General features: G+C 34.0%; 1 protein-coding gene across 1 annotated transcript in view; it reads right to left on the bottom strand.

Moving 5' to 3' along the window:
* Positions 1-26,552, bottom strand: part of LOC145277638 (uncharacterized) — a 92,568-nt gene that overhangs the window by 34,245 nt on the left and 31,771 nt on the right. The window contains exons 2-3 of the mRNA XM_080129217.1: positions 14,818-14,860; positions 3,608-3,688 (exon numbers count right to left, since the gene is read on the bottom strand). Of these exons, the coding sequence (XP_079985343.1) occupies positions 3,608-3,688; positions 14,818-14,860 (124 nt within the window). The remainder of the gene's footprint in view (positions 1-3,607; positions 3,689-14,817; positions 14,861-26,552) is intronic.

Below are 26,552 nucleotides of genomic sequence, written 5' to 3'. Positions count from 1 at the left end.
GGTATGATGGGGGTCTTAACTGGTCTTTTACCATGTAATGGTTTCCATAAGAGTATAACTCACAAGTTCTGATTATCTTGTATAACAAGTTCAATCCTTGATGGGCTAACTACGCGACTAGTCTTTTTACCAAGATAAATCATCAAGAACTTGTTCCCCTTGACTGCACAAAACATTCAGTTGTAAAAACTTGTTGAACTGATGCGTCGACATTTATGCAGATGACACTATCATCTATGGCAACACTTTAAAGGCCAACAATGACCAAGAACTTTTCAAGTCTCTCTCTTCTGATTTTGAGCATGTGGTGCAGTGGGGGAGGGGCTTGGTTAATTTTAATGCATACAAAACAAAACTTCTATCATTTCACCATCCACCGACACTTTGATCCTCTACCTGGCTCCAATTGAAATGAATGACTCGTCTTGAGGAAGCAGTCGACATTGACAAGCTTCTGGGACAAACATGCACTTCTGATCCGAAATTGAAAACTTACATCAAATCCGTTGCCAAGGTTTCTGCAAAAATAGTTGAATCATTCTATCGCTCCAGAAGGTATCTCACTCCAGATGCAATCCTCAACCTATATAAGAGCCAAATACATCCTAAGATGGAGTACTGTTGCCACATCTGGGAAGGAGCTTCTTAGAACATCCTTTCCTGCTTGGACAGCTCACCCCCAATACACATACACTGCAAACAAGCAACCAAGCAATTGAATAAAAATTATGCCAATATGTTTTGTTGTTTTAAGATCAGGCTGCAACATCAGAAAAAAAAAAAAAAATTCCTTACACCCAAATAAACAGGTTTTGAAGAAAAACTTAATAAAATCTGTATAAACGCCATTTTTGTTTTTATATGATCAAATTGTAATGAAATATTTCACTTTCCCAATGATTAATACGAAATACTTTTGGAAAAAAAATTTAAAAAAACAAAAAAAAAAAACGAAAATATGAAGAGTGATTTTTTCCTAAAATTTAAAAAAAGTAAAAGCGCATAAAAATTGCAATAAAAGAAAATAAAAAAGCTGCAATTAAAATCTCTGTGCAACGGACAGTGCATCTAGTTTTCAACTAAAAATAAAGCACTGCTATTTCTATTGGGCAGGAGTATGAAAATATTAATAAAAACAAATTCCCGTTTCAGAATGTTTGAGATAAGGATCGATAATCTGTACTATTGGGATTATTCGGACTAATATACTTATTTTAAGTATTATTCTCACTTTGAGCGATGGAACCTCCGATCATTTTCTGACAAGTTTTATTAAACTCATGATGAATTCATGTTGGACATTCAAACTGAATCCTTTAATCAATCAGAGATGACAGTAACTAAGAGATTAATAATGCAGACTGATAACCTGGGTATGCCAAGTTCAAATTCAGTTCGTTTAATAGAAACACTTACACTAGCAACCTCCATGTGACCTCTCCCATAAGTACACAATGTCTTTCTAGAAAGAATGCTAACAAAAAAAAGATATCAAAGGAAACTAATGCGAACAATAAAATAAACCGATTTATATGAAATTAATGAATTTAATCCATGGAATAGATTGTTCTCATTCCGTCAGCCATGACCAAGTAGAAGTCTTAAGCGACTTTTATTATATTCTTAGTATCACTTGTATTGATTGAGGATTGAACTTTCAATCCCCAGGAGACTGTCTTTTAGAATTGATTATTACTTAGCACTTTATCTGTTGTGTCACAGATCTGTGTGGCTAAAATGCACCTGGAAAAGGTAGGAAGTTATATCAGCCAAAATGTTATGGGAATAACATCCAAGACAAGAACAGTAGTCAGAATAATCCAAAATTATAACAAAAGATTTCATTTTTAGTCTGTTATGCTTAAGTTTGAAATAGCATTTTCATTGCTAAACTTGCAGATTGAATGGGCACAGCTTAAGAATAGCTCTGTTGTTTAATTAATTGATGTTTGTGCATTATAAGTAGATTTTTAAAATATTAAAAAAAAAAATACATTTTAAGTAAAAACATTAGTGCACATTTACATGTATCGAAATTGATAAAAATTACAAAAAACGACAGTGTAGAAGATTTGCTAGAACTATTTCTGACAAAAAAAAAAAAAAAATGAAAAAGAAAACGTAGCTATTCACGACTTGCCATTTTCTAATTTGAAATATCAGAATCAGAATAACTGAATCAGGGGAGATAAGTCAGTTTGTCATGTGAAATAGAAGAAATGCAAAAAAGTTTTGCATTATAAGAAACCTTAAAAAAAAAAAAAAAAAAAAAATCACACATATCAAAATTTTGATTTTTTTCCTATATATATATATATATATATTATTTAATGAACCGTTCTTCAATTTGATCTAATTGAATCATGTGTAGTTTATCAGTGATTGACATTTCAGTGATAGGGGAGGACGTAGATCTGCTGCATTCGGAAACAACTTGGCCTTGATAATTTACCCAGGCTATGTGCTCTGGATAGGTCACTCCAGGTAAGTGCAACTCTATAGTCTTCCAAAATTGAACAATATCTAAATGAATGAATGCAAAAGTTGTTTTTTTTCCATCTATCCTAACTATATCAACATCAAAACGTCTTACACTCATTTAATTCTGTGGTGTAACATAAATTTTGAAATGCTGTATATGTAGTAATTTGTAAACACCTTTAAACAGCTTAAGATATTCCTTTTATATATATATAATTAATTATTTATTTTTACCTACAGACACTAGTGTTTCATGCTTACACAATCATCAGTGTAGGGTAACAATTTCTGCCGGTTATGAGATTCAAACCCAGCCACAAAGCCACTTTATGCTCCATTTGCTGAGCCTCTACCTCAGGGCCACCAAACAATTGCCACAGGAATGAAGGGAATTACAAACTATCAAATGCCGTATTCGGGTGAGTACATTTGGTAATTTAGAGTGTTCACACGAGCAGAAGTCGTAAACATTGGATGGACGCTTGTTGATTGCCTTAGTTATAACACTGCAGACAATGCCTATCCTTAAGTATTCTTAAAGGGGCTTCATAATTATAATTGAATACTAATTATTCTTATATATATATATACACACACATAGCATAATCATGTTGACAAATTGGTTCTTGTTAGATTACCCAAGCTAAGCAACTATGGGCCTGGCCAGTACCAAATGGGTAACCATTTGGGAATACTAAGCATTGTACGGATTGCACTGGAATGTAGAAATTTCTGACATTATCTGGGTGTGCATTAAAACCACTGAGAAATATGTATCCTCAGTCTTCATTAAGACTTAGGAGAAGGAAAACTCTGATATAAAACCTGAGGTCTACTGTCTGCTCTGTCCTATCGCAATCATTTACACCAACTGAGGTTAGCAGTGATTTTAAAAAAATGTGGATAGTCCTACACCAATCCCTCACCACTATAAAGAATTCATCTGTGTGGATTTCAGTCAACTTAGTTGTCTGAACTTCATACATCAGGATTCAAGAAAGTCTATATTTATTCATTTATTTAAAGTCCAAATACCAAAGTGCAAGTGAATTAACTTTATTGAATTGATTGGTGACTGTTTGAAGTGGCAGTGCTGGACAATCATGCATTTGTTAAATAGTGTTACCCTCTCTATTCGACCCACACAGTGGTATACAGGAGAATGTGTGGGCAACGGTATCAAAGTCTGTGGACTTGTGATGGCTCTCTGAAATAAGAGACATGGTTAAAAAAAAAAAAAAAAAAAAAAAAAAATACCATTATGTTAAATAACAGAAATATGATCAATTAAGAAATGGTTGTGTGTGCATTATTCTTTAGTTTTCAAATGTTTTCCGATTATGAAAATCTCGAATTTGACCAAATTGAAAGAAATCTCAAACTAAATTCATGCACAACAGTCATGCTAACATTCTTACATAGGTGCTCGACTGAGCTCCAATCTCTGATTCCTCCTTGTAAGACAAAGATAATAAGAAAGTGAACTTTTGGTTTACTTTCTGTAGCCTTGTAACTTTCACTTCCCTTATTTTGTCCTCAAGTCATGAGCGGTGTTTCTGATAAAAAAGGAAGAATTGCTGTTTTGGAGGTTGGAATTTATCCACATAACATTTACTGTTGACTAGTTTTTGATCTTGAAGTGCTATTTTTTTTTTTAGCTTCTTACATCAAGTGATTTCATGCATTGTTGGAGCAATTTCCATAAAAAAGACGTTTATAGCAAGAACTCTAGCACAATCGAAAATGACTTTTTCTTCTTCCTCTGTGTATCTAACATTAGGCAAAATTTCCATGAATAAAGTTTCTTTCCATGAACTTCCCATTTGTGGAACACATTACTGTAGTACTGCTTCTCTACAGACTGTAACAGGGTCGTCTTCAAACTGAATACCAACAAATACTTTTCATAAACCCTTCTCATAAGTAATCAAACTTTGTTCAACTTATTCATAATTTTTCAACCTTCTCATAATATTCTTCATTAATCTAATAATTTATCCACCTTGTTAACTTGTATCCTCAAGTAATCTTTGGCCTTACTAAGTGGTGACTCATTATTAAAAAAATAAGTAAATAAAACAAAGGCAATAAATGGTGGGATCCTTCTACCGCTCGAGTAGATATCTCACTGCTGATGCAATTCTCTATCTATATAAAAGCCAAGTACGTCCAAGGATGGATTACTGCTGCCACATCTGGGCAAGAGCTGCTAGAAGCAGCTTATCCTGCCTTGACAGAGTTTAAAATAGACTTTGTAGCTTAGTGAGAGATGCCCTTTTCTCTTCCCTGCAACCTCTTTCTCACAGAAGAGACATTGCGAGCCTGTTTTTGTTTTATCGTTATTTCCATGGCAAGTGCTCATCTGAGCTCCAATCTCTGGTCCCCTTTCACCAATCTTTCACAAAACCATTGTCAATAATTTTCCTCATTCTTTATCTGTGCTGAAATCAAAACAGATTCCATGAACAAAGCTTCCTTCTTAGAACTGCACGTCTGTGGAACTCTTCTGTTTACCTGTTTCTCAGCTGACTACAACTTGGTTGTCTTCAATCTTCAAGTCCAACATAAACAAATTCTTGATGAACCGTCCTCTTAAGTAATCCAAGTTATCAAATTTCCATGACTAATGATTACTACGATATTATCCCATTGATTCCTGTACACTCAATAACCCTTATCCTCAAGTGGCCTCCGAACCTTGATAAGTGGTGATTCCTTTGTATAAAAAAAAAAAAAAGGGAACTGTTATTCACCTCTTCTCAGGGTTGATGCTGGTCTGGATTCTTATGCTTGAACACTGTTCACTCATGAAGCAGCAAGAAAAGAATTTAATTGTAACCATAAAAGACCCACATATGGCACAATCACGTTGACACACCGGTTCTCGCCAGATCACTGATGTTAAGCAATGTTAAGCCTGGTCAGTCCCAGATGGGTCACCATTTGGAAAGGCTAGGCGCAAATGGGTGACCATTTGGGAAGGCTAGGCGCTGGGAAGGTTGGGCGTGGGGCCAGCACCCTCACCCTGAAAAAAGCATCTACAAAATTGTGGATGGCCTATGCCTCTCCAGGGGCTCGAGGCTATATATGTGTGTATGTGATAAAAGATCCACGTTCCTTATAACTGGCTGGATCACCACCAGATGTACAAATACTCTCATCTAGATCCTTACAGTTCCCCAGTAGAGTTTATTCAGCAATGGATTATATCATTTCAAATATCTAGTATCCCTCATCAAATAACTATATAAACCAAGTTAGCTAAGACTAAAGTGTAATATCTGTTCTAATACTACATTTAATCTTTTTCTGTCTTCAATCAGTAAAGAAAAATAATTTTCTAATCTAAGGCAATTTTATTTTTGTTCCCATCCAAAGTACCTCATTTTGAGAAGCTAGATATTCCCACTTTAAAAACGGGCCTTGTGTCTAACTCTGTTTTTGATGAAAGGCAAATAAATAGAGACGACTATATCAATCAAACTATATATCCTTGTATCATAGGGGCAGGTGAAAATGGAAGTAAATCCTAATGAATCATACTCAAGTAACCTTACACTTAATTTTCAAAACATTACAGCTAGCAGGTTATGTCTCGTTAAAAATAAAATAAACAATCAATACTTAAAATCTGAAGACGGCTTCATGTATCTGCTGCATCGTAATATGCATTATTGGAATTGTTTCGTTTACTATTTTTTTTTTTTTTTTTTTTTTTTTTTTTTTACACAGTGATCACCACTTATCAAGGCCCGGAAGCCACTCAGGGATAAGGGTTATTGTAAGTACATCACGTTAGTGAGGAGATTTTATGAAGTGTTTAATTAGGGGGGCGGTTCATTAGGAATTTGTTAACATTAGACTTGAAGACATCCAAGTTGTAGTCCGGAGGGAAGCAGGCAGACGGAACAGAGTTCCACAGGCGTGCAGTTCTAAGAAAGAAGCTTTGCTCATGAAATCCGCGTTTTGATTTAGGCACAGATATAGAGTGGGGGAAATTTTTCACAGTGGATTCAGCTAGACGGGTGTTTTTCGTGAAAGATTGGCGAGGGGGGACCAGGGATTGGAGTTCAGACGAGCACCTGCCATGAAAATAACGATAAAACAAGGATAGGCTCGCAACGTCTCTTCTGTGGGAGAGGGGTTGCAGGGTAGAGAAAAGGGCATCCCCCACTAAACCACGAAGTCTATTTTGTACTCTGTCAAGGCATGATAGGCTGTTTTTGGCAGCTCCTGCCCAGATATGGCAACAGTATTCCATCCTTGGCCGTACTTGGCTTTTATATAGATAGAGAATTGCATCAGTAGTGAGATATCTTCTGGAGCGGTAGAAGGATCCCACCATCTTTCCTGCGACCTTGGCAACAGACTTGATGTACGTGTTCCATTTCAGATCAGGAGTAAAGGTCAAACCCAGAAGCTTGTCAAAACACGGGGCCTCACCCAGACGAGAGCCATCCATCACAATTGATGCCAGCTGGGGATCAGAGCGTTGATGATGTAAGGATAGGAGTTTGGTTTTGGATGCATTAAAGGTAACTAGCCACATCTTCCCCCACTGAACCACGCGCTCGAGATCAGAGGAGAGAGAATCCGAGAGAACTTCGTCATTTACAGCCTTTGATGTGTTGCCGTAGATGGTCGTGTCATCAGCATAGATGTCAACGAATGATTTAAGTATGTGTTTAGGGAGGTCATTGATGTAGATCAGGAAGAGAGTTGGGCCCAGGATTGACCCCTGAGGGACTCCAGCATTTATATTGCAGGCCTCCGATTTTTGTCCATCTACCACTACTCTTATGAGCCTATCAGAGAGAAATGATTTAATGATTGAGAAAACATTTCCAGTTATACCGTAGCTGGAAATCTTGTGAAGTAGACCCTTATGCCATACTTTGTCAAAGGCCTTTGATATGTCAAGAGCAATTGCCCTAGAAAGGAAGCCTTTGTCAAGAGATTCACTAATCCTGTGGGATATAACCGTCAGCACATCTGCGGTAGATCTTGCAGAGCGGAAACCATATTGTGTGTCACTAAGAAGGTTATTCCTGCTGAGGTGGTTGACTATTTCTCTATTTAATATTGATTCCAGTAACTTACTCATAACACAGAGAAGACTTATTGGTCTGTATTGAGAGGGAGATGACTTATCACCTGAATTCTTAAATACAGGGCAAACTGAGGAGGTCTTCCAGGGGGTCGGAAAGCACTTCTCCTTAAGGCAGCGCTTAAATAGTTTCGTAAGTATGGGAGCAAGTTCTGGTTGAAGCTTTTTTAACACTATAATTGGGATGCCATCAGGGCCAGTTGCTTTACTGGAATCTAGGTTTTTTATTAGCTTGGCGACCTCATGCACGGATATTTGTATGTTACCTAGCTTGTTCTGTGTTATAGGAGGAAATATGGGGAGTTGATGGCCTTCGTCGCATAGGGTAGAATTAGCTGCAAAGTTCTTTGCAAATAGTTTGGCCTTGTCTGATGCTGACGAGATAACCTCTGGTCCATTGATAATGGTTGGGATAGAACGCACACTTCTGTTCAAGATCCTATTTGTTATTTGCCAAAACTGGTGGGAACCAAGCCGCTGATCAGCTACCTTGGATTTAACAGACTGGGCATATAGCTCTCTTGCATTTTTTATTACTATTACTATTCTCGTCAGGATTATTACATTCAGAATGTCTTAGTTGCTGTAATCTCCAACCGGCTTCAGGTGCATCTTATCGTTCTTAGATAAGAGAAAAATCCAGGTTGTCCTCGATGGTCGTACATCTAAACAATATGATATAAACGTGGGCGTGCCCCAGAGGTCTATTCTTGGACCTCTACTATTCCTGATATTCATAAATGACCTCCCTGAGAAAATTATCTATGAGATGGGTATATATGCTGATGACACCATGCTCTATAACAGACATGACAGGAAAACAAATGAACACATATCTAGAGAAATGGCAGAAACACTAGAGGACGACCTCCAATCTGTAGTGGAATGAGGACAAAAATGGATGGTCACATTCAATGCTGCCAAGACTAAACTTGTTTCCTTCAATAGCTACAAGAAACCTTCTCTACCACCAATAGCAATGGTCAAAAACTCTTTATCTGAAAGTACATCTTTTAAACTCCTCGGCCTAACGTTCACAAGAAACAGGAGTTGGAAAAATTACATTGAGAGCATTGCCAGGACCGCTGCGAAAAAGGTAGACTCTCTTTTCCGTGCTAGAAAGCTACTAACGCCCGAACGTATCCTGTACCTCTATAAGGCCACCAGTCGCTCATGAGTATTGTTGTCATATTTGGGCTGGTGCATCTGCTACTAGTCTCTCACTCCTAGACAAGGTTCAAAAGAGAGTCGCCAATCTAATAGGTCCTGAACTGTCATCTAGGCTTCAGCCTCTGTCCCATCGACGAAATGTAGCATCCCTCTGCCTGTTCTACAAGTACTTTAATGGTGAATGCTCCCCTCGACGTAAATACCCCCGACAAACCCGACAAGCAGCAAAATCCCACCCCTTCACAGTTGAGTCCAGCAGTTCTGGGGAAGAAACTACTGGAGTAAAAGGCTCTCTTACTCCAGTAGTTTCTTCCCCAGAACCGCTGGACTTCGGAAATCCCTTCAGAGTGCCTGCTTCCCCAACTGTACTGACATGCAGAAGTTCAAGTGTAATGTGAACCGACATCTTGCTGCCCAACTCCCCACATAGTACCCCCTACATCAAAGTGGCAATGTGCCTTGTTTGAGGTAAAAAAAAAAAAAAAAAAAAAAATGGAAACCTTCTAATCAAACTACAAAATTTGAAACTGAACTAACTCACGTTCGCTCCTAACAAGGTATATCACCACTTAGATATAAGGGGCTACTATTTGGGAGAATACCTAGGAAAGATTAACAAGATGTTGGTTTATGTTACATTTAAACTTCTGCATATCAGTACCGTGAGGGAATTAGATGGCAGGAAAGGAACTCCAAAGTCTAGCTGTTCAAGAGAAGAAATTATTAGAATAAGAAAGCTTTCTGGCATTTAGGGACCTCTACAGTGAAGGGGCGTGATTTTGTTGCTAAACGGGTTTGTTGGGGATATGTACGTCAAGGGGGCACAAGTGCAAGGAGTTCATTTTTGTTCTTAGTTATCAGCTGTAGTAAGAGGTAAAGACATTACTTAACAAATAGTTTTTTGTTGCTATTTTCCGCATTTGTCAGAAAGATCATTCATGGAATGTGAGGATTAAAGGACAAAATAAGGAAAATTAAAGTTATGAGGTTAGCGAAAGTAAAGCCAAGATCCACCTTTACATGACAGAATATTTTATGGTTCAATCACTACTAAAAAATGAATGCTTCTGCCCAGCAATGATAGAATGAGAACAATCTACCTGTGAAATAAAAGGGTTCAGTTTGAAATTATGTACAAGTTCCAGAGTTTGAAAAGAAGATTCACAAATTCAAATGGATGCATCTTAAGAAGATTGCAGGTGATATCGATCAAGCTATTGTGAATATAACATTTCAGTCAAATTATCAAAAAAGAAAAGAGTCCAAAACATAGCAGTAACGTTTGTAAAGCAAAAGATAGTTGCATGCCAGGTACATAAAGTTAAATATATGATTGACTAAATTTGACTCCATGTATCGGTTATGTTTCTGTAACAGAGTAAAATTAAAGTTAAAGAATTAGAAAAGATTGGGGCGCTAGTGGATATTGTGGGATTCACATAGTATATATCAAGAAAAAAAAATCAGTGATAAATTCTAAATGCATCGTTTTATGATTTAAAACATTAAAATGGTTATTTCTGATCTTGTATTGGATCAACAGCATGAGAAATAGTCATGAACTAAAGCCCTGGTGGAATATTACACCAGATATTCTAGAGTTCTAGAACCTAGGTTTCAGCCTATCATGTCGATAATTAAATTCAGCATTTAACAACATTTTTATACAATATGAGACTCAAAAAAACAAAATTGTTTTCTGCATCTAGCATGATTTCTGTCACAACAAGAAAGCAATGATTTGTTAAAAACGGAAAAACAAACAAGAATGCTTGTAAGAATATTTCTGGAATCTAAGTTCAGGAATGAAAAACTTAAAAGTGACCATCTAATTCTCATCAATTAATCAATTACTTGATGCGTTTCTCTCGTCAACATCAATGTAGATGGAGTGAAGTTAAATGACAGCAATTAACAAAATGTGGTTTTCTCATTTGAATTGATATGAAATCAAATTACAATTATTCTCTCATTATTACTCATTGATAATAAAAAAGAAGAACAGATCCATTCTTAAGATGCGTCCAATCAATCTGCATATTTATTTTATTTCAAATTTCTCCTCAGCTTAACATTCACGGACAACATGAATTGGAACAAATACATTGAAAATATTAACAAGGTTGCTGCAAAAAAGGTGTGCTCTCTCTCTCTCTACCGCACTAGAAAATTACTCACACCTGAGAGTATCCTTCGTCTCTACAAAGCCACATTCGCAGATACATAGGGTATTGTTGCCACATCTCAGCTGGTACATCTACAAATACTCTCTCACGCTTAGATAGGGGTCCCCCGCCCCTATACAAAAAAAGTTTCCAACCTAATAGGTTCTGCACTATCAATCAAACTCCAACCCCTGCCCCATCGCCACAATGTTGCATCCCTGTGTCTGGTGGATTTCATCTTGTTCCTTATTTTGTATAATTAAATCAATTAAAAATCTTACTAATTCTTATACGTTTTTATGATGTACTTTTATATCATTATTCTTTTTAGGTCTTCAAATCATGTGGTTTTAAACAAAGTTTCACTTTTTTTTCTTTTTTTTTTTTTTACACGGTCCTTTGCAAAATGTTTAAGCCACACTGGTGGAATAGTAGGGAGCAGACAAAGCAATTCTGCATCATATGGTCTTCTTGACAATATTCACAGATGGTTGGGTCAGTTTTGTAGCCCCAAATGCCCATAGCAGATTCTGATTACTCCCATTCTTGTTCTTAGGTGGTTAAATGATCTCCACTGAAGCCACGGTACTTTTGAGCCAGAAGAGAGGGTTTCAAAAAAGAGTAGTAGCAGATGGCAGACAAAGCAAATGTTGCATTGTATAGTCCTCTCCTCCACATTCACAGATGGTTGGGTTAGTTTTGTAGCCTCAACTGGCCATAGCAGTTTTTGATAACCTCATTCCTGTTCTCAGATGGTCGAGTTCCATCTTCTGGACTGATGGTGCTTCTGAAGTCCCAATCCCTGCTACGTAATATTAACCATAGCAAATTCTATCTAACACTTTGAAGTGATGTCTAAAAGCTCCACAAATCCCAGTAACATACTAGATTGGAGTATAAAGTGAGGCCAACATCAACCTTGATGGCTAGTATTGACTGTCATCTCTCTAAAATATAGGTGGACTAGCTGCAACTGAACAACTTATTTTTATATTATTGCTATGTTTCTATTTAAAATTGTCTGAATGCTACCTGCAATTAAAGAAAAAAAATTTATAAACTTGATTCATGGATTATGAAAATATTCATATATTGGTCATATTTGAACAATGCATTGGTTTTTCAAGTGCTTATTTTTAATTTTTATTATTCTGTAATATATCATGAGAGCAGGATGTGTTAATTTGATTCTAAATTAATCACATTGATATCAATAAGCTACAAGGAAGAAGTGTGATAAGCTTCTTTTTTTTTTTAAAAAAAACAAACTCTTTTTCATCCCCAAATAAGGTGTATTACCATTTGAACATAAGTGACTACTATTTGGAATCATGTTTAACAGGGGACTGTCGGGAGTTGAGCAGCAAAATATCTGTTCACGTTACATTTAAACTTCTGCAGGTTAGTACAGTCAGGGAAGCAAGAAACAAGGAAGGAATTTCCAAGTCTAGCAGTCCGAGTGAAGAAACTATTAGAGTAGAAGGCTTTCCAGCATCTAGAGAGCTTAAAATAAAGGAGTGGGATTTTGCTGCTTGTCAGGTAAGTCAGGAATATAAGGGGCACAGGTGCTATAAGTTCATCAGAGCACATTTCATTAAAGAACTTGTAAAACAGGCGACAAGTGATATTATGTAGACTCCTTTCAAGTTCCAACACAAATTTATTGTTCGGTACTTGGCTCAATTGCAATAGTCGAGAGGTTTGTCAGGATAAAACAATTCATTACATAAGATAGAATATTGAAAACTAATGAAAATAACTGACATGAATACAGAGGAAAAGTTAATGTTTTAATAAGAGAATAAGTAACACAGAAAAAAAAAAGGTGGAGACGTTTTGGATGGAGACAAAGTGCAATGCTTATGTGACATGCATTAACACTAGATACAATACAAATGGCAATGATAGGCTATTGTTCTCTGGCAGATTCCGGATCGGCTATATAGGGCTTGAGTTGGTCTGAGGGTGTGATTGTGTTTGTGTGAATATTTGCTATCCTCCTAAGATTTTTAAAAATTTGAATTAAGATTTTTTTTTTTTTTAAACATTGTAAATTTTTTGAATGCTCAAATATGAATGCAGCATAAGATTATTAGATATTTGAAAAATAAAATGTACGTCACCTTTACATTATGACTGAGAAAATGGTATCTGCTGGATTCATGGCTTATGAATCTAGCAGATAAAAAAAAAAAAAAAAAAAAAAAAGAAAGTTTGTTGGCTTATGAGAATGGTGAGTGTTTGTATGGGCGCAGTTACATTTTCGGGCCAACTTGGGTTTTATTCTATCGGTTTGGAGTTGGTTAGCATTAGAATAACTAATATGCTGTACACGCAATAATCCTTATCCCCGAGTGGCTTCCGGGCCTTGATAAGTGGTGACTACCTTGTAAAAATAAATAAATGAAATAAAAAAAATACTTAGCTAAGAATCTGCTAGATAAATATGAATCAGTCTGAATCATAGAATTCCTCCATAGTCTTTTTCTGAGAATCTTGTTTGGATATTACATGAGATTTTATGACATATTTCTATATTCAGTTGTCTGATCAGTTATACTAAAACAAAATAAAGATTAGACGCCAAAAAGTTGGTATTTAAGCAGCCTAGGTTATTGTAATTAGATAGACAATGGATACCCCTGTAAGGATAGCTGCACACGTAATTGTGAGAAAAGGGTTGTGCAATTCCTAACCCTAATACCTCTCCTGAATCCAGTAGCAAGAAGAAGTCTAGGACACTGGAAACAATGCAGAGATAAGCGGAGAGCACATACAGCATCTGGAATTCCCAAATGGTTACCCATTTTAGTACTGACTAGGCTCAACATTGCTTAACTTTGATTATCTGGCAGGAAGCAGTGTGTCAACGTGATTATGCTGTATATATCTTATATATCTTTGATCAGGTCTTTATTCGTTATTCAAATTTTCCTTAGAACCTCCTCCCATATTTTTGTCCAAACCAACAAAGTTTCCTGTTCTGCATTCATCTGACCAGATTTTCTCTTTGTTTCGGTAATTGTACAGGAATATGTCACATCATAGATAACAGATAATAAAGTTAAGACTTCAAATTTTTATAGAAGAAATAATGCTTGATTATGAGCCATGATTCATATGGGTAACTTCTTGAAAAAGTTGAACATGCCGGATTTAAAAGATGTCTTATTCAAATAAAATATGGTATAATTGTGATAGTATGGACACCACCTCCCCCCAGAGCCAAAGAAGCAGACAGAGCTCAGTAGAGCTTTAGCAGAAGAAATGAGCTGATCAACCGACTGACAATGATGCCTCAGCAGACAAAATATAAAGCGAGAAAATACAGATTCCAATACGTTCTGTAGATATCAGTTCTACTCTGGTTGTGTGTAATACCATTGTGGAAAATGACCCTCTACACACTAATGTCCATTAGTTGTCTGTCGAGGCCAACAATGTTAGTCGACTGAAGTCGACTCATTTCAGGTCTGTCACAGCTGTCCTGTGCCACAAACTGTCATCAACTGTTGCAAACTCAAAACTGTCCCAAACTGACTAACACCTGTCTTTTGTCAAATTAACTGCCACATCTAATTAACCATCCTATTTCTAAAACTATTTCCTATATTTATGAATCGCTTCCTAATACTCAAGGGGGGGGGTGAGGAGGGAGGCATCTATAGTATCTGAGTACATTAAAACTTGAAAACTGGACAAACATTTCTTACATATAATTGTTAAGCAGACAAATGAAACTGTAAATCTTAAACATAAAACAGTATCAAAGGATTAGAAGAGGTACTCTTTAGAGATTCTCACATTTTCTGTTTTGTAAATTCATTGACATTAATTTTGCAGAACTCAGGAAATGAAAGAGAAGAAATGTGAAATGCATTGGTATATACATACTGCTGTGACGTTGAATCCATCCAGCTCTCACTATGTCTGTCATCTGCAAATACAAAATGAAAAATATATAGCAATACCAAACATTTGATACATATTCTAATACTAGCTGGACACCCAGCGTTGCCGGTCATACAATATACTTAAACATGACATTTTAATTTATGCAGATTGTGTTTATATTATTATAGAATCACTCCTCTATTGATTATTATATATTACGAGGAATAATTTGCCCGGAGTAGTAATTAGCAAAAAACAAAAAAAAATTTTTAAATAAAAAAGGTAATGTTGCTCATCAAATTCCGCCTGTGTTTGTTTACAATATCACGTCAAATGATATCTAGGATTAATGATGAATGCCTTGGAAAAGTCACTTCTGATTAATGTTTAGTTTTAAAATATGCAAATGAAGAAATGATTTGCGGCAATTTTAAATGGTACCTCTTCTTTTATCAGAAATTGAACTCATTAATGAGAAAAACATTAAAATAGGATGGTGAGGTACACCTGGGCTTGAACAGGGGGTACATTTAATCTGTAATCAAATGCTCTACCACTCAGCTACATCTCCAGATAATAAATCTTTTTTTCTTTTAAGAAGAAATCATTTGCTGAGATTTTATTATTTCCCTTGACCAGTATAATGCAAAGTATTCCCCTGTAAAAATTCTTTTTTACCTAAAAGAGAGAAACTATTCTTAAGATTGGATTTTTTCAATTTGATACGTATTGGATGAATTTCTGCACAAAGCATATTTAAGAACACTGTCAGATATATAAATTACATTTGTGTGAAATTTGCAAAAGATAGGCTCAGCTGTTTCAGAACCTATAAGGAAGGAATTCACACACACACACATACACACACACAAAGTAACTTTTATATAAGAGTGGAAATATATTTACATATTTGGAATGATTTTATGAGAAAGGAAAATTTGTATTTGGATTATTCACACTACAGTTCTCATCTTTAGCGTTATTCTCATAATATTTTAGTTGATGTAAACTGACCTTTTTCAGATCCATCTTGTCGAACTCGGGAATCTTTGCTGAATTCGGGAATCTACATGGAATTTTGATTACAAACCTTTAATCCACGTGGGTAGCATGTAGAAGTTCTAAGTAATTTGTAAGGGTATTCTGAATATTGCTAGCACTGAGGATTGAACTTTCAACCTTCTGAAGAGTGTCATTTACAACTGAATGTTTGAACTAGTTTTGTGAAGGCTGTTGGGTTTGATTTGTTTTACAGCATATCAACCATTTCCAGGTTATTTAATGTCGAATCCAATAATTTTGGGAAAAGTTTTATGCTTCGGGGTTTTTTATATCTAAATATTTATTAATGAAATTTGGTTTAATAGTTTTATGGTATATCAACCCTTTTCAGATTATTTAATGCCGAATATAGCAAGTTTTTTAAAAGTTTTTTATGCTTATGTTCAAATATTTATTCATAGCTGTTTTTGTAGACGAAAAGTTTTTTGTTTTTGACTTTGCAGAACATAATTGAGTTTTGCAAAGGGAAAGGAAAAAAATAATATCAATGTTTGGTGCCTTTAAGTCAGGAAGCTACTATCTTCAGGTAGCCTGATCTGGTAGCATCAGATCAGGTTGGTACATATGCAATCTGAGGTTTGTAGTCATTTATACAAGTGTATACTCTCCATTAAAAGTGACAGAAAAAATAAAAACAATCGTTCAATGTTCACATTAATATTCATATGAAAAACATCTGTATTAAAGTTTGAAAAAAAATAAAAGATGAAAAAGAAAAGGTCTTAAACTGAAAAGTTAAAAGGAAAATGCATAAATCAATATAAAAAGTGCAAAGAAAAAAGAAAATGGCTCATTATGAAAATAAAGTAAAGATGAATGGATTATCTGACTTGCTATTTGCTTTCTCAGTTTCTTTAAATACATGAAATAATTTGTCTGATACATTTTTTATTCACTGATTTTTGAGTGACAGAACATACATTATATATATATATATATTATTTATTACACACACACACAAAATACACTTTATTAAAAAAGTGAAGGATTTCTACACCGTGTATACCTATAACAAAAAAGTGCATTAAAAATTCAATTTTCCTTATAAAAAAAATAATTTTCTGTTATAAATATTTTACATATCGATATATATGTGTGTACATATTATGGGTGTACCAATTAATCGGCAGGTAATCGGTAATCAGCCGATTAATTACTTTTCTCTTTCCTATTAAATTTAAACCATCTTATCACTGCCAAGTAACTCATCAGATAGCTTTTTGACACATTAACATTGTAACTGCTAATTTGTTAAGTATCTGGTCACTATTATAGCTTTTTGCCTTTATTAAATGAAATTACAAAATACAAAGGACAATTTCCAATTCTTAAATAAATATAGCTAAACAATTAGATAAGAAAAAAAGAAATTACAAACCAAGGTACAAATTGTAATTCTTTAAGTGAATAACTATAAGCTGAAGTTCTGCACCTGCTGCTGCTACTATCCTTGATGCCTGCCTCTTCTGCTCTCGTAGTCTGCTCGGTATTTAAAGTTGATTACTTTTAAGCTGTAATGTAAAAACATCAGAGTTTCTCCAATCTCAGGATACCACCTGTTCTTCGTAGGCTTGAACACATGACTAGTGCTAAAGAATTTCTCACTCTCCACAGATCAAGGTGGTGTGCTAAAATATTTTGAAGCTAATTTACTCAGCAGTGGTAAGGTTTCCTGTGTCTTCTTCTACCACTGAAATGGATCATCACCTCTTGCAAGTAGTGGTAAAACTACATAATGATCAAGTTCTTCTGTGCACTTAAGCATAAGGGATTTACTCCTTTTGAGTTTAGATTGTGATTCTTGTTGTAGTTTAACTCAACTTCTACCTGGTGTAAGTTTTGATTTGCTACTGTAGGCTTAATTGAAGCTAATTCATCAAACAGGTTTGAAGGAGATACAGCGTTACTTTCACTTTGATCTTCTTGACCCTCAACAGAGATTGATGAAGTGTATCCTGATTCTGCTTCATTATCAATAGAAATTAGATGTAAAATCAAATTCTTATATAAAGTGTTTTCCAGGTCATTCTTCTGAAATTTAAATTTAAATCTTGGATCTAGGAAAGTATACACACACAAGTTTTTATCATTTAGATAGGATGAAAATCTTGTTTCCATTGATTCATTGAATTGTTTAACAGTGTTAAAGATTCCACTAACGTCAGAAATATCAGAATTAGATTGGACAGCTTTTGAAAGAAATAATCTCAAAGCTAAAATTGTAGGTATTATCATCGATATCATTGAAGTTCTGTGACTTGCTTCTTTGGTGATTTCTTCAAATGGACTCAGTAATTGGACAATGTTTTTGAACAAATTATCATTGATAAGTTATTAAGGTAGGAATCTTAACAACATACATTACCAGAGCTTTTTATTGTTCTAAATTTCTTTTTAGCATATAATATGTTGAATTCCACCGTGTGGTAACATCTTGAATGACTTAATGTTTTCCCAAATTAAGCTGATCCTATATTTCAGTTAATTTGCTAATGGAGAGTGATAAAAGTGAGAGCCCTATTTCTGTTAGTTGTAATAATTGTCTTAACAGCCCGTTGGGAAAATAAGGAGTCATTTATTGAGAGTTGCAATCTATGTATGAAGCATGATAGTGATTCTAAACTACATTCCCTAACACCAGCAACCATATCTGTTCCTGAATCCTGCAACTTTGAAGATTTTATTCTAATCCAGAACACTGTGCAATTCTTAATTTATTCTTGCACCTGTTTGTGCACAAGGGAATGGAGCAACTCTAAACACAGCTCTGCACTATTCCAAGTCATTTGAAAGCCAATGACCTGTTAAACTCAGAAAGAGAGCATTATTTTGTAGCAGCTGTCTAAATGTCTGTAGTCAAAGAAATACTGCTAATTTCAACAAGAGATGATGGAATTTTTGCTTTTACTTTTGTAAATATATTGGGAATTATTTCTTCAGTGAAGTACTTTTTTGGTGGAATACTGTAATTTTGACAAAGTTTTACAATAAGCTTATTAAATTCAATGACAGACGTTACAGAATATGGCTGAATATCAACATCAATCATTTCCTCTATCAGATAATCAATTTCTTGTGACCTGTGATCATTGATATCCTAAATTTTCTTTCTTGGCCAATATTGATTCTATAATAATTTGGTGCTTTGCTAGAGGCTCATAGTTGCTACCACTTGTTCGAAGAATATCTATCCCTGAACATTAATTGTGCTTCGTTTTCTTATCTGCAACTTTTGCTTCTTGTGGATGAACATTTCTAAGATGGTTTAACATTAGCTGTTGTAAAAATTTTTGTTGATTTGCTACTATTTGATGTGATAGTTTTGACATAACTTGCAGAAAGCTGTATTCTTTTTCTTGGGATTGACATCAAAATACTGCCAGCAGAAACTAGTTGCGATAATGGTTGAAGGTTGTTTATCAATATTTAGTTAAGATTTTTTATGTATTTAAATTACTTGTGTTCGATATCTAATTAGTAATTTATCTCAATAAAATATACATTATCTAAACCAAAATAAAATAAAATATATATATATATATATATATATATGCGCAATAGTAGCAGGAATCCAAGAATAAGCTATTTCAGGTTACACCTTCTCAAGTACTATGACCAGTATGTTGTTGTGACCAGTTGCCTTTTTGGCAACAAGATTCTTTAGAAGTTTAACAACATCCTGGACAATTATTCAGATGCTGTTTAGAATTCTTTTCGATCATTGGATGGGGGGGGGGGCGATCACAAATAGCCCATTAATGAGGGTTGGGATTTTGAGATTTTATTTTATCTGCTCAGAACTATTATTCTCCAAGAATCAAGCCTCTAAATTTAACAAATTGGATATAGGACTCTTTAGTATTTTCTATAACACTTTTGCAGTGGTTTTGGACAGTTTTAAAACAAGCTTTCATTTCAGAACATCTATTTTGTTGAAAGGAATAGAAATAGTGGTTTCTATGGGCAATAGTGGCTGCACATTCAGGAGTGAGCTGTTTCGGTTGAAATATTTTTTTAGAGTACAGATCTTTCAATACCAATATCAGATAAACCGCTGCAATGCAACACACTATCTTTTTGAAAATGGATTTCAGATATGTAGGATCTTAAGCTGACTGAGTCGACTTGAATATCAAACTTTACGATGGAAAGGGACATCAGATTCACTGACCTTCATTTCAATCTAATTGAAACAACTTCGTGATCAGAAGATGTTGGAGACAAGACAGCAAGTTGTCAAAAAAAGTTCATATGGACATGCATTATAATATATATAAAAGAGAGGGAGAGAGAGAGGTGGATAGAATACAGCATGCCTCAAAATAAAAAGTGTATTCTAATGAGGAAACAGAATGAGCAGTTACTACTATAACTGAGAGGAAGACGCCATCAAGTGAGGAGAGAAAGAATTAAAATGAATGGAATCAGATATGCAAAGAGGGACTATCGTTGGTATTTCTTTCAAGGGTCTATTGGCTTCATGCCAGATAAATAAGTGCTAAATTCTGGAGTTGAGGTTTTGTTTCTATTCATAGAGACAACTATATCATGTAAGCGTAAAACAAGGTCAAATTTTGTTACAAATCTATATAGAAATAAAATTGAGATAATTTTGTGTGTGTGTATTTCTTGCATCATAGTAACTTTAATCATTACAAATTGAATTTTTTTAACTAATAATTAAATATTTATTGAAAATAAGTTTTTAAAATTCTATTTAAATTTAAAAATTTTTTTTTTTTGGTGTCATTTCACCCTAAACAAGGCCCAATGCCAATTTAAGGGGCTACTATTTAGAACCAAATCTACACAATTAGTATATAGGGAGTTTAGCAAGTGTAATGGATTTCAGATATGTACGATCTTAAGTTGACCCAATCGACTTAAACAGAACCCTTTATTTAATCCATGTGGGTAGTATGCTCTCATTCCATCAGCCATAACTGGGTAGAAGTCTTAATTAATTTGCAATTGTATTCTTGGTATTGTTCCAGTGACGAACAGGGCCCAAACAACATCAGAGAAAGAAGGAAGAAGCGATAAAGCCGTGCCCTAATTCAACGGGGCAGTTGGAAGCATCACCATTAAATTTCTCTCTTTTTTTTTTTCATTTTTCTTAAACTTTTTCTTCTAGGGGATGGGACATCCAACCAGATGTCTGACATTTACCCCTATTTTAGTGAGTCCAACAAAGAGATCTTTTCAGGATTCTAGCCGTCCCTTTCAGTGCAATCGTTTGTATTTCACTTGCACTTGGTTCACCGGGTATGCTTGCTATGTACTTTTTAAATCAGAATGAGATCACATGGGCGACAGGAAATCTATGCGACAGCAACACAATCTATTTTTAGATATGATGCAGGATTGAAGCCAAAGGGCGAATGACGTCATGCACATGCCGGTCAGTGGTGGGAGGGAAAAAAATTTAAAAAAAAAAAAAATTTTCTCTCTCGCCCAGTTGATGTTGGTGTGAAGAGACATGTTTTTTTGTGCTTGGGGCAAAAACAGCTTAATCGCGGTTGGTTGTTTTATGGCATATCAACTGCTGTAGGTTATTTAATGTTGAATCATTTGTTGAATTGGGGTAGTTTGTATTTGTTTTTTGTTTTGTTTTTTGGTTGTGTAAATTTGCAATTATTTTTTAACTTTTAGTTATTTTTAAGGTTTTATTTTTTAAAGCAATTCGAAGAGTTGTATTTTTTTTTTTTTTTTTTTTTTTTAAGTATTCGATGATCTGGTCTGGTGCTACATTATGAAATAATTCTTTGATTTCATTTGCTGTGTAATATTTATTTTTGATGTTTCTGTATTCCCGGCATTCCGTTAGTATGTGTTTTATTGTTATTTGCTGGTCACAGAATGTGCATTTTGGTTGTTCTACAGTTTCAATGAAGTAGGAGTGTGTTATTTAGTGTGTCCAATTCTTATTCTGTTCAGGACAATGTTCTCTTTTCATTCTTTTATTACCGTTTTGTTTTTCTTTTAATTGTAGGCTGGTGTTCATTTATTTTGGGTGCATGTACTCCATTCTGCTTGCCACTTACTTCTGTTGTATTCTTTTATTTTTCTACTGAAATCTGTGTATGGAATTTTGATGCTACATTTCTGTTTATAGCTTCTTTGGCCAGTTTATCAACTTTTTCCAGGCTACGACAATCTCTTTCTTTTTCATTCATTTTAGTCCAAATAAATAAATAAAGTGAAAATCTAATTATTTGGATTTTGAGTTATCATTGCTATTCTGTTTTCTTTTTCTCCTTGTGCTGATCTCTCTGCTCCTGCTGCACTGCTGATTCTATGCTCTTTTATTTTCGCTATATTTTCGTAACCGTTTACAGAGGATTACAAACCTAACATCCTATTTGCCTAGACCCAACTGAAGTTAGCTAAGAGCTTCCATACCCGAGGGTTGAATATCTAATGGGAATCAATCGGGTGGCACATCTTCGGTGATAAATTCCCTTACCCTCCAACAAAAGCAAGTGCATGCACTAACCCTAAGTCAAAGTGCTAGGGCCAAAGTTAATTCTGTGCCCTGAAACCGGACCGGGGATGTAATACCCCAAACTGAGGCTTGAACCTTCAAACTTCAGAAGAAGATCGCTTAGAACTGAATTTACTTTATCCGTTCTGCCACAAGGATCTAATGATATAATAATGAAACTTCAATTTCAAAATACTACTTAGAAAAAATAATTTATTAAGAATACAGACGGCATAGTTATATAAAAATAAAAAGAAAAAAGGGGGAAAAAAATAAAGATTCCCAGGCAACACTGATTAACAAGTAGTAATTAATAGTTTAGGTTGAAATTTACCCTTTACGACTTGTCTCCTCAGCACCAAAATCAACAATCTAGGCTATTTCTAAAATGGCATTTTCCCTGTTGATTGCATAATGCTGGTCCTGTGTAGTTCTAGGAGGTCCACGCTACCAGGTTTTGCCTTTTCTCTTTGAGAAGCAGTTAGTATATTGCTAATTGCCTGAGGTGCCTCTACCAGAGAATGCTGACGGGGCAGCCTAGGTATTTTTTTTTTACAAGCCAGAGTGCTCTTTAGGCAGGGAGAAGGGGTTGGCTCCTCAATCATAATTTCCAACTCCAGTGTCACATTTCTTGCTGTGGGAGAAAGATAAATATCTCACTCAGTTCATTTACACACTACAGACATGGTAAATATATATATATATATATATATATATATATATATACATACATACATACACATATAAGTTTAGTGGTTATATTTAAATTCTGAAAAACAACATATAGACACATATTCGAATTAAGAATTTATTGTTTGAAAAAAGGAATATATAGAAGGGGTTATGTTGATTTCCTTAATCCATGGATTTTCAATAAAGGCTCCTATCATCAGAGGAAATGAAATGCGGTTAGCAAAATGTTCAACTGTGAATAGACACTTATTTTGCTTTTCAACACAAATATTGAAAATAGTTTTTTGAGTGGTGAGTGATAATTATATGGAAATAATTATAGGAAAAGGGAATTTGATACAACCCGGGCACCCATTATTGAAAGGAGTACAAAGGTTATAAATCTTCGAATATATGTGTCTATATGTTGTTTTTTCAAAATTTAAATATAACCACTAAACTTATATATTGCTCTATGCTTAAATATTGAGCTTCTCCTTTTTGACTAGGATCGCTCTGAAAGTATTACTTCAAGTAATATCTATCAGGATCTTCCATCTGATTTCTAATCAGTGTCTTATCTCGATTATATATATATATATATATATTATTATTATTATTATTATATATATATATATATTAGTTTTTCTTTGGTTTAGAAGCATAAATGAACCAGACTATTTGACATTTGCCTATAAACTAATTCCAACCAGAAATGATTCTCTGGACAATTTAAAGGCTTCAAAATTACTTTCGAATTTAAAAACGTATAACAAAAACTATTTTCAAACATTTTTTCCTATTAAAAAAAAAGTCATTACAGCATTTATGTAAAATTCAAAAAGTGATTTTCAAGTTGTCAATTCTAAAATAATTTCTGGATAGAATTAATGTTTATAAACCAAAATAAAGTACTAGGCTAATCATATAGATTTGTGTCAGAGATAAAAATGTTTATAAGTGAGAAAAATAGTTTTATGTTGTTTTTCATATATTATCAATAGAGGAACGTTTTGGAGTTAAAAATCAATGTTTTATTAGTAGTACGTAATAATAGGGGGGGGGGGATATTTTAATATTTTTGTCAAAAAAAAAAAAAAAAAAAAAAAAAAAGACACTGACCAGGCTCAACATTCTTGGTGATTTAACGAGAACTGCTGTGCCAATGTGATTATGCGGTATATATATTTGGCACATCATTGTATATATTTTGTCTTTGTTCCAACATTTTGATCAGTGGATGATGCAGTAGTGAAATTGTAACTTCCATTTTGCAATGACTACTCAAGCAAAACGTGAATTGGGTGCATGTATCAGTTGTTTTACAGCATATCAACCCTTTTCAAGTTATTTGATGCTGAAATCAGTAATTTTGGAAAATGTTTTTATGCTTCAAACTCTTTATATATTTAAATATTTATTCATGGAATTTGGTTTGGTTGTTTTGTTTTACAGTATATCAATCATTGTTGGATTATTTAATGCCGAATCCAGTCATTTTGGTAAAAGTTTTTTTTTTTTATGCTTCAAATTCTTTATATCTTTAAATATTTATTCAGGGTGTTTGGTTTAATTTGCTTGTAATATTCTAAACTTTCATGAGAAAGTCAAATTCACAAGCAGTCCTCAATCACTTGTATACCGCAGTCAGGAGAGATGACAACGTTAGGTTTTTGCAATTTTTTGCAGAAGAGTGTAGACATGCTCCTACACACAGCATTTGGTATTCTCAAATTGTCACCCATCTGATACTGACCAGGCTCAACATTGCTTAACTTTGGTGATTCAACGAGAACCAGTATGTCATTATAATTATTTCTTTACATAACTTCAATAAACGGAAGCTTAACGTTTTTGTATTTTTATAAATAGTTATTTTGGATTAGTCACACTTGTAGCATATACGTATAAAGACATATACAAGATCGAATATCCCGTGCCTAACTCTGAACGTGTAACGTTATTCAATTGACCAGCTTTCATTCTCTCCACATGGTCATTGTAAAGACTGGCTTATTCTTCAAGTACCAAGTCAATGCAAAAGCTTTTGCTGGTTCATAGAAGAAGCATTTTAAACCATTGTTATTACTTAAACACATCACCTTGATTAATTCATAACTTTTTCTTTCACATTATTAATGCATCGTTCATATTTTTCTGCAATATTTTCATCCATGTTGATCTGAAACCGATCTTCTTTAATCAACAGAAAGGGAGTCATCTTCCATCATAATACTCCTTACACAGCACTGCTGACCAAAGATAGAATTTTGTTGGGAAATCTTACATACTTTCATGACCTAAAACCCTTGAAGAATCAATTATTTTAAGGATTACAAAACCATTTAGATTGCCTTGGGTCAACATCATGAGAGAAGATTGAACATTAGTCAGTCATATTTCACATTAAAACAAAATTTATACAAGCAAGACATTTATAAACTTGTTGATAGATGAAATCAAGTTATAGAGAGCAAAGGTCGTTATTGTTATGAATAAAAATTTTCCAAATTTTTTTTTTATTTTTTATTAAGATGAAATTTTAAATCTATTTCTTAGAACTTAAATTAGTATGTAACGACAATTCTCTCACATATCAAATGAATATTATCGTTAACCATTCTTTTTGTACATTACTTCAACCTACAAATTAATTTATTTTCCAGCATTTTATCTCCATTCCAGGTTCCAAGATATTGTTGATATTTCTTGTGTGGTTATGAATGTTTGTTACTACTAAATGATTATTTCCTCATGAAAAGGTCAATTTATGAATCTTTGAATAAATAGATTTTATAGGGCTTATGCACTATAACAACCATGCTATCGTCAGCATCATCCAAGCAGTTTATGGAAAGTGTCGGAAGGTACTGAAATGCAGAGTGCCTTTACCCTAATAAAAAATCAGAAATAAAACATTTGTTTGCTATGATTGGTTTATTATATATATATATATATATATATATATATATATATATATATATATATATATATATATATTGATTTGAGCAAAAAAAAAAATCATTAAAAAATATTTTTAATTGTTTATTATCAGTTGTTTGTTATTGAAAAAATAAATATTTATGAAACTTTCAATGTTTCTTTTTATTGGCTTGAATTAGAATTTTCCAAAAGTTTTGTAAAAATTGTCCCATAATTATTATTCAAGAATATCGTTTTCATTTTTTAATGAATATTTTTTTATTTTGGTCAGTAATTTTTTATGTAATTAACTCTGTACCGACAGAAATAATAATTTTCATTGAAAAAAAATAGACCAATGTTTGCATTAAAAAAAAAAAAAAAAAAAAAAAAAAAAAAAAAATCACAAAACTTTCATTCGGCACCTTCTGGCATTTTCCATAAACTGCCTGGGCAATTTCACCGCAAACACGATCCTTATAAAGCATAAGTACCAATGTTTGTTTCTAATTAATCTGTAAATGATTATTTCTCATTAAAAAATAATTTATGCACCTTTAAATCAATGGATTTTATTTATAACGTTCATTGGTGT

The sequence above is a fragment of the Euprymna scolopes genome, chromosome 6 (assembly GCF_053919585.1).
Source record: "Euprymna scolopes isolate OS-2025 chromosome 6, ASM5391958v1, whole genome shotgun sequence".
NCBI classification, from domain to species: domain Eukaryota; kingdom Metazoa; phylum Mollusca; class Cephalopoda; order Sepiida; family Sepiolidae; genus Euprymna; species Euprymna scolopes.
Note: the sequence above shows the minus strand (reverse complement) of the source record. Positions and strands in the feature narration are given on the sequence as shown.